Source organism: Vitis vinifera, chromosome 14 (genome assembly GCF_030704535.1).
Source record: "Vitis vinifera cultivar Pinot Noir 40024 chromosome 14, ASM3070453v1".
Lineage (NCBI taxonomy): Eukaryota > Viridiplantae > Streptophyta > Magnoliopsida > Vitales > Vitaceae > Vitis > Vitis vinifera.
The window spans coordinates 18,064,379-18,073,402 of NC_081818.1; the positions used below are offsets into that span (position 1 = coordinate 18,064,379).

At 31.4% G+C, this 9,024-nt stretch overlaps 1 protein-coding gene across 1 annotated transcript; it reads left to right on the top strand.

Annotated features, from left to right (window-relative positions):
* The first annotated feature begins 2,374 nt into the window (after positions 1-2,374).
* On the top strand, positions 2,375-3,649 carry LOC100260452 (alkane hydroxylase MAH1). Its single transcript, XM_010662041.3, has one exon. It carries the CDS (start codon positions 2,375-2,377, stop codon positions 3,647-3,649), a length of 1,275 nt encoding a protein of 424 aa, XP_010660343.2.
* The last annotated feature ends 5,375 nt before the right edge of the window (positions 3,650-9,024 follow it).

Consider the following 9,024-nt stretch of genomic DNA (forward strand, 5'->3'; position numbering starts at 1 on the left):
ACTAGAGACAATCAAATCTATGTGTATTTAAGAGATTGTCCTCGGTATTCTTTCCCCTGTATTATCCCACAAAAATAAACTATAAGAAAACACTTTTGTTTCATTTATTGGAACTCACAAAAATAAAAAAATAAAAAAATAAAAATTGATAATATCTCCATTTTTTTCTATTTTAAACAATCAAAGATTATCACACATATTTTTCATGCAAAATGTATTAGACCCACATAGAGAAACAAGAAAATATTATATATATATTATAAAATTTATAAGAACTTAATTTACCTCGGAAAAACACTCAAAAACCCGAACAATTTATTATTAAAGAACTTAATTTTCACCTAATATAATATAAGAAAATGTCTATTATTATTGACTATTTATCTAAAACTATAAATTAATAATTGCATTAATTTTCTATTTCAACTTTTTAACCGATAATAATGTAATTAGTGAGTTTTAAAATTTTCATAAAACTTTTATTTCTTCCAAATTCTATTCCAAGAATCCACTCATCTTTTCTTATTTATTTAAACTAAATCTCCTATTGCATTATACCCTTCTATTACTATTATTATTATTATTTAAAAACTTTCTACAGTATTTATCAAGAACAGTACCTCCTTTTGTTTTTTTAGTGGCCGAACCTCCGTACTTGCACTTGACCAACAGCCGTCACATGTCTTCATAATTTCATTTCATGCATGATTTTACTTAGGGTTATTGGTTTTATTTACTTCCGAGCAGCCTACACCAAACCCCTGCACTTCTCCACACCACAATCAATATATATATATATATATATATATATATATATATATTAACTCTTAGGGAAATTCTGCATCCACACACCACCACCACCACCTTTTTACATACGCTTTATTTTCCATGCACACACTTCCACATGTTTTTTTTTTCTTCTTTTTTTTTTTTTTTTTTTCCAACTCTCAGCCTCCACACATGCATGACGTGTTTGTTTGTTTGGTTTTTTCACGTCCAACATCTATGATTTATTTTCTTTTGGTTATTTTTATTGTTTACATCTACTCATTTAAATTTTGAGTCTTTTTATTATCTCCATTAATAAATTTACATATGTTCATATATTTCTAATAATTGAATTTTTTTTTTTATAAATCAAAGTATAATCTAAATTTCAAATATTCCAAAAATATATTTAAATTATTTAAAATTAATTAATGAATATAAAATATTAATTTAAAGCCTAAAATTTTATTGGAATAACAAAACCTTACACTTCCAATATTGCACTACCATTTCTGACCTCATCTAAAAGGATTTCTGCATAGAAAAGTTATAAAATTTACTTTATACCTAAGATTTATGATGTGAAAATAACTTTTTACATTCTTTTAGTTTATTTAAATTATTTCTTTATTTCCAATTTATAATCTTACCCCTAAAATTTCTATGGTTAAGGATATAAAAATAAAAAAATTATCTTATTTTGGGTCATATAAGAAGAGTAATTATGATAAAAATGTTTTAAACGGTATTTGTTTTTTTTAGTTTTTTATTGAAAGTAAATAACATATTAATTTTTCCTTACTTTTTAATATTTAATAGATATAAAATATTACAAAAATAAATAATCTAATACTTAATATTATTAAACCATATTTAGTTTTAATTTCTATTTAAAATTAAGTTTAAAAAAATAAACATTACGTACATTAATCTATAACACTTTTATAAATAAAACATTTCTATCATACACGCTTTTACATCCAGTGCATCACTTTAAGTAATGTTTTTTGAACTTTCTAAAAGTGTTTGAAAAAAATTAAATATTTGATAAAATTTAGGAAACACTTTTTATGTTAGAAAAGCTTCTTATAGTCACTGAAAAATGAGCTCTAAATTGAGATAAAGATGATTTCTAAAATTAATATTTATTTTTTATGGGATAAAATGAGAAGTAGAATATACGGGTCTCTTACATTTTGGAAAATAGTTTGGAAAAATCAGTTTTTGATAATAGCCATAAAAAATAGGGATCCATACCCTTCAAAAACAAAATTATGTTTGATAGCTCAAATATGAAAATATCTATATATATTCCCAAGTTTCTTAATTTCCAGTGCTGCTTGTGGTTGGTCTTCCTCGTTTAAATGATATCCCACCTACCAAGTACAGCCGATGGAATTAATTCCCCATAGACGACAAAATTCAAGCAATGCCAGTACTATAGCTGATGCTGATGCTGATGCTGAGGTCGCTGTAATTTCCTTTTCTTTTATCCCCTTCAATTCCTTGGTAAATACATGTTACCAGCGATCAGTGATTCATGTATGGATTCAACCATAAATAGAGCTCAAACTGAAAGCAATTCGGCAATTCATTTGGAACTGCAATGGCTTTAACAGGCTATGACTGTGAGATCCTTTTAGTGGTTATTTGCCTTCTGCTCCTTCTTCGCTTTTTTAAAGGCAAAAATATAATCCCATGGAATTGGCCTCTCATCGGAATGTTGCCAACGATTCTTTTCCAATATGATCAGGTTTTAGATCTGGGTGCTGAAATTTTAGAAAGATGCGGAGGCACCTTTCTGGTAAAAGGCCTGTGGTTGGCTCACTCGGATATGCTAATCACTTGCATTCCTGCGGACGCGCACCATGTGATGAGCACAAACTTCTGGAATTTTCCCAAAGGGCCTGAGTTTAGGATGATGCTTGATGCTTTTGGGAATGGACTATTCATTTCTGACTTAGAAGACTGGAGTTTCCACCGAAGAATTGGTCGAGCGTTGTTCAATCACCAGAGGTTCCAACAGTTATCAGTGGATATTACCCTGGATAAAGTGGAGAATGGCCTAGTCCCAGTTCTGGAGCATGCTTCCCAACAACGCTTAGCGGTGGACTTTCAAGATTTGTTCCAAAGGTTTGGACTAGATGCAACATGTGCGTTGATCACAGGGTGCGACCCCAAGAGCCTCTGCCTCGAGCTCCCAGATGTTCCATTCGCATCCGCTATGGAAGAGGCTGGAAAAGTGATATTTCTACGCCATGTTTACCCAAAATGCATTTGGAAGTTACAAAGGTGGCTCGGTATTGGGTCAGAGAGAATTTTGATTGCAGCCAAGAAAACCCTCTATGATTTTGCAGCGGAACATGTATCCTTCATGCGAGAAAGGTCGAACATGGGAACTAATCAAACCGAGGGGCTTGATATTTTATCAGCATATATCAATGAAGATGAAGCCTTCCAATCATCGGCCAGTGACAAAGTGTTGATAGACAACATCTTGAGCCTCTTGCTTGCAGGTAAAGACACAACTAGCGCAGCTCTCTCTTGGTTTTTCTGGCTTGTTTCAAAAAACCCTTCAGTTGAAACCAAGATCATTGAAGAACTCAAAGCAGCTGTACCAGCAAAAGAAGCTGAAAAATGGCATCTATTTGATGCAGAAGAGCTAAGCAAGCTGGTTTATCTGCATGGGGCATTGTGTGAATCTCTAAGGCTATTCCCCCCAGTTCCCCTACAGATCAGAACTCCTCTTCAACCAGATATCCTTCCAAGTGGCCACCGGGTTGATCCTTCCACAAAGGTAATTTTTCATGCGTATGCCATGGGCAGGATGGCTTGCGCATGGGGAAAAGACTGCCTAGAATTCAAGCCGAGAGATGGCTGACGGGAAAAGGAAGGACTAAACATGAGCCAGCATACAAGTTCCTTGCGTTTAGCGCAGGACCCAGAATTTGTTTGGGGAAAGAGGTGGCTTTTTTTAAAATGAAGGCCGTTGCTGCTGCTATCATGCATAACTACCATTTCCAAATGGTGAAAGGGCATCGGGTGGTTCCTACCGTTTCCATTGTTCTTCATATGAAGCATGGTTTAAGGGTTAACGTTAAAAACAAATGGGCCTGAATTGAATTATTCCACTGGTTTGGTTCTATATATATATATATATATATATGCAGTTTTAGGTTTTTCCAGTTCTCGTCCCACCTCTTAAATGGAGATTACTACATATTGTGCTTGTATTATGGATTATGTATCAGGAAATCAGTACGGTTGATAAAGTCTTTGGTATAATAAAAGCCATGCATAGATGGCTCATAAAGATTAATGTACATTTTCTTAGTAGTATAAGCTAGACTTAATCTAGATTGTCCTATAAATGTTACGATGTATATCTTATGATTGTGTTGAGGGACAGTTCCCATAAATTTCAATTATTTATGTCAGTGGGAAGATGCATCTTGGTTGGTAGGCCTTAAATAATGTAAAATGTCTTTTTTGGGAAACTTGTATTTTGGGAGGGCCATTTGGAAATAATATGGATTTCAAAACCCTAGGAAATATAATATTCAACTAATAATAAACTAATAATATAAAAAATAATATGATTCTTTGTGCACTTTGTGCTGAGTGGACTTTTGATACCCACTTTGCCCTTACCCAATCTCCATGTTAGCATCCACGTTGAGATAGGAGGCAAAAGGGAAAAAAAAAATTAATTACATAAATTTCCCAAACATCTTTCTCTTCACTTTCTCACCACCCGCACTAAAGCCAAAGAACCCCAAATTTGAAACCATAAACCCTCCCTGATCTTCCTCTAAATCCAAATAACCTAAATGTTGTGAAATCCTACCTGTGATTTTCTCATATATCCCCAAAATCCCTATAATCCCAAGAAACAAACCCTAATCCTTATTTGCACAAGTCGATGTCATAGATTTAAGAGTGTGGGCATCAGTCGATGTCGTAGATTTGAGAGCGTGGGGAAACCCTAACCTCTTTGTCTAAAGATCTAGTTCCGAATCTCTATCTTCATCATCATCATCAGGTGATATATTTTTATGTTGGTATATTTATGGTGGTTTATTTGTGTTAAATTTTTTTTTCACATCGAGAAAGGAGGGTGTGCCGAAGTATGACTATGAAATTTACATATTCTTTTTTTCTTTATGTACAAAACTTCACCTTTCTCTCTAAATTCCTCTCAATTAAGGGCTTCTTTCGGAGATTTGATGTAGCTGCTAATCTTTTGTACTATTTCTCGAAAACCCTTTTTTTTTTTTTTGTTGGAAAATGTTCTCAGATTTTGAAGGTAAGAAATTTGTTTATTTTTAATATTGAAATAGAAACTCAATTGCAGTAATGAATTGAAGATGTTTATTATTATCATTATTATTATTTGTTATTTGTTTGGTTAATTTAGAGGTTTGTGGGTTGGTTGATTATTTCTCATAAATCATTGATCTCAATTTTTTTTTTTGTATTAATAAATTGAAGATTTTATTTTGTTTTTTTTTTCTTTTTCTTTTTTAATGCTTTGTGGTACTAGGTTTAAATTTTTTACGGATGTTTGGGTGGGCATTATTGAAATTAGTGGGTTTATTTTGAGAAATTTAGTTTTCCGACTGAGGAATTTATGCTTCTGAAACAACAAGCATTCAGTTGAGGAATTGTTTTAGGGTTAAAGCCATACTAGATTTTAATTTTGTTGTTTCTACATCTTTTAAAGAATGATGTTAGGCGGTTAGAGTGTGTTCTTTTGTTGTTTTAGGGTTTTTAGGTTGAAAATTGATATGGATTTATGTTTATTAGATTGAGTTAGAATTTTTTCCCACGAATTTATTTGAGAAGCCATGATATGTAATTGTGTTTTGAGATGGTTTTATACTAATTAGTTTTATTTGTGTCTATTTTTGTGCATTTATCTGAGTTTTTTTTTTTTGGTTTTATATTTTTCAAAATGGTTTTTGGTTCATGACTCTTAGAATTGGAAAGGTTTAAGCCAAGTAGGATGAGTTAGCTCTTTTACTTTGGATTTATTTAATATTCATTTTTTCGGGTTCTGCTTTTAGGATCGGATTACATTTGTGAGTCTTTAAATTTGAGATGACTCTTATTTTATTTTATTTTTTGTCAAATGGTACTGTGGTTTTCAAACTACATAACAGATGTAGACATAGGCATTATTGAGGCTTGGAGACCATTGATGCAGTTCTTTTAATTACATTACTTTTTACCATAATTCAGGATTGACTTTTACTAAAAAATATTGATTCTTCATTTTGGTCTCCTTCATAGTTAATGTAAGCATCACTATTTCTACATCTTTGTTATCTTTGTAAATAATTTTTTGCCTTGAATTGTATAACATACTCATATAATTCAAAGTTGCAAAAGTCTTGACCCACAAATTACCATCTCATGTGGATTTGGGAGATAAGAAATTTACAAGTTGAAATACATTGAGCTTTGATAATTCTTACATATTGAAAACTTTTTTATTTATACAATATATTCTGATGGCATTTCAATATTTATGTTTACATTTTGTTTTCTTTTAAATTTTTAAGCAGATTCATGGGTCATAAAGGCTACCATAGGCTTCAGAATTAGACTTTAATATCTAAGAAGCATTTCCTTATTATAATACGAAATGCTTTTGGAAGCTGGTTATAGAATTCCCAGGGAAATGCTTAAATTTTTCAAAACAACATCATATTATTTTTCAACCTAAAATACACTTATATAAATTTTCATAACCACATTACACCATCCTTGAAGTTTCTCCATAATAATACTATTGAAAAAAAAATTATGGAGACATGATATTTTATTTTGTAAGTTTGAATTAATGAAATAAAGTATTTGACTCTAACTTATATGGTCCTAATCAACGAATTATAATAGTTAACCTTGTGACCTTAGTTAACGGGTTATAATTGTTGACTTTTAGTTTTATTCAACTTAAAAGGAACAAATTTAAGGCTAACCACTCATTTGTAAAGTCCCACCTAATTGGGCATCATTTGTTATTTGATAACCAAAATAAATATATTTTGAATGTATTTGATTTGGTTTTGATGTGAAATTGATTTGAAATGGATATGAGAGAGTTTTGTAGAAAAGTTTTGAATGTATTACCTTGTTTGAACTCAAAAGTTTTTATGAGAAAAAGATTATACATTGTATCTTTTGTTTGCAATCATAATTGAAAATGTTTGATCCATGAAGCTATATTGATATTCCTTATTAGACTTTGTGCTCACTCCCCTTCATTAATAATTTTTCAGGTACTCTCAATTCGGGTGAGAAGTGATGGCTAGGCTGATTTGGTTGAGTGTTGGGTTAGAGCTGCTAAGACTAATGTTCAGGGACAATCGTCATCTTCTAAGGGTAGCTCCTTTGATGACTTTAAGAAGTTGGGTCATCCTTATTTTTTTGGCACGTCAAATCCAACGGAGGCAAAGGTTTGGATTCTTAAGATGGAGAAATTCATTGATGTCATAGATTGCTTTAAGGAGCAAAAAACCTCTTATGCAACATTTCTGTTAGACAAACAGGCAGCTCATTGGTGGCGTATGACTAAGAGACTTTTAGAGGATCAGGAACCTATAACATGGAAACAGTTTAGAGAGGCTTTCTACAAGAAGTACTTCCATGATAATGTTAGACAACACAAGGTGGAAGAGTTTGTCATTTAGAACAAGGGGATATGACAATGGCCCAATATGAAGCCAAATTTACAAAGTTGATTGCTACAGATGAGGAAAAGACATTAATTTTCCAGGATGGATTGAAACCTTATCTAAAGAGCAAGATATCTATTTTGAAGCTTAGTGTCTATTGAAAGATTGTAAACAGAGCCCTTATAGGGGAGAAGGATAATAAGGAGCTTCAACAATATAAAGAACAACAAAGAAAGAGGAGTAGGAGTGATGGTACCCATGATAACTAAGAATAGAAAAGGTTTGTTTCAATTGAGGGTCAGAATAAAGAGGAAATAGTGCAAAATTCAGATGTGATTTGTTCTATTTGTGGTAAGAAACATTGGGGTAAGTCATGCTATAAAGAGACTAGAGTTTGCTTTGGTTGTGGGAAGCATGGACATATGATTCTAGATTGTTGAAAAGTTTTGAACGTATTAGCATGTTTGAATTCAAAAAAATTTTATGAGAAAAAAAGTATACATTGTATCTCTTATTTGCAATTATAGTTGAAAATGTTTTATCCATGAAATTGTATTGATATTTATTATTAGGTTTTGAGTTTATTCTTCTTCGTTGATAATTTTTCAGGTACTCTCAACTCGGGCAAGAAGTGGTGACTAGGTTGGCGAATTTTTATTTATTAGGATTTTTGTTCAAACTTTATTTTGGACATTGTTTAGATATTAAAATTTAATTCTCGTTTAGATTATTTGAGTATGAAATTATTTAAAAAATAACAATTTAGTTAATATGTTAGTTTTAAAGTTGAGAATTAAGGATTATAAACTCTATTTATTTTATTATCCTGAATAGGAATTTGGTAATTGAAAATTATCTAATTACAACTTACAAGAGATAGATCGTTTACATTTTATACCTTTGGACTAGGGGTGTGAAATGAATTCCACGTTCGGTTATGGGTAAGGGTCTCCAAAAAGCTCGCGGCCCACGGCCCGGCCTGAGCCCATTTTTGGATGGGTCGGGCCATGGGCTCCAATTTACATACGCTTTATTTTCCATGCACACATTTCCATGCACACACCACCACCACCACCTTTTTACATACGCTTTATTTTCCATGCACACACTTCCACATGTTTTTTTTTTTCTTCTTCTTCTTTTTTTTTCCAACTCTCAGCCTCCACACATGCATGACGTGTTTGTTTGTTTGGTTTTTTCACGTCCAACATCTATGATTTATTTTCTTTTGGTTATTTTTATTGTTTACATCTACTCATTTAAATTTTGAGTCTTTTTATTATCTCCATTAATAAATTTACATATGTTCATATATTTCTAATAATTGAATTTTTTTTTTATAAATCAAAGTATAATCTAAATTTCAAATATTCCAAAAATATATTTAAATTATTTAAAATTAATTAATGAATATAAAATATTAATTTAAAGCCTAAAATTTTATTGGAATAACAAAACCTTACACTTCCAATATTGCACTACCATTTCTGATCTCATCTAAAAGGATTTCTGCATAGAAAAGTTATAAAATTTACTTTATACCTAAGATTTATGATGTGAAAATAACTTTTTACAT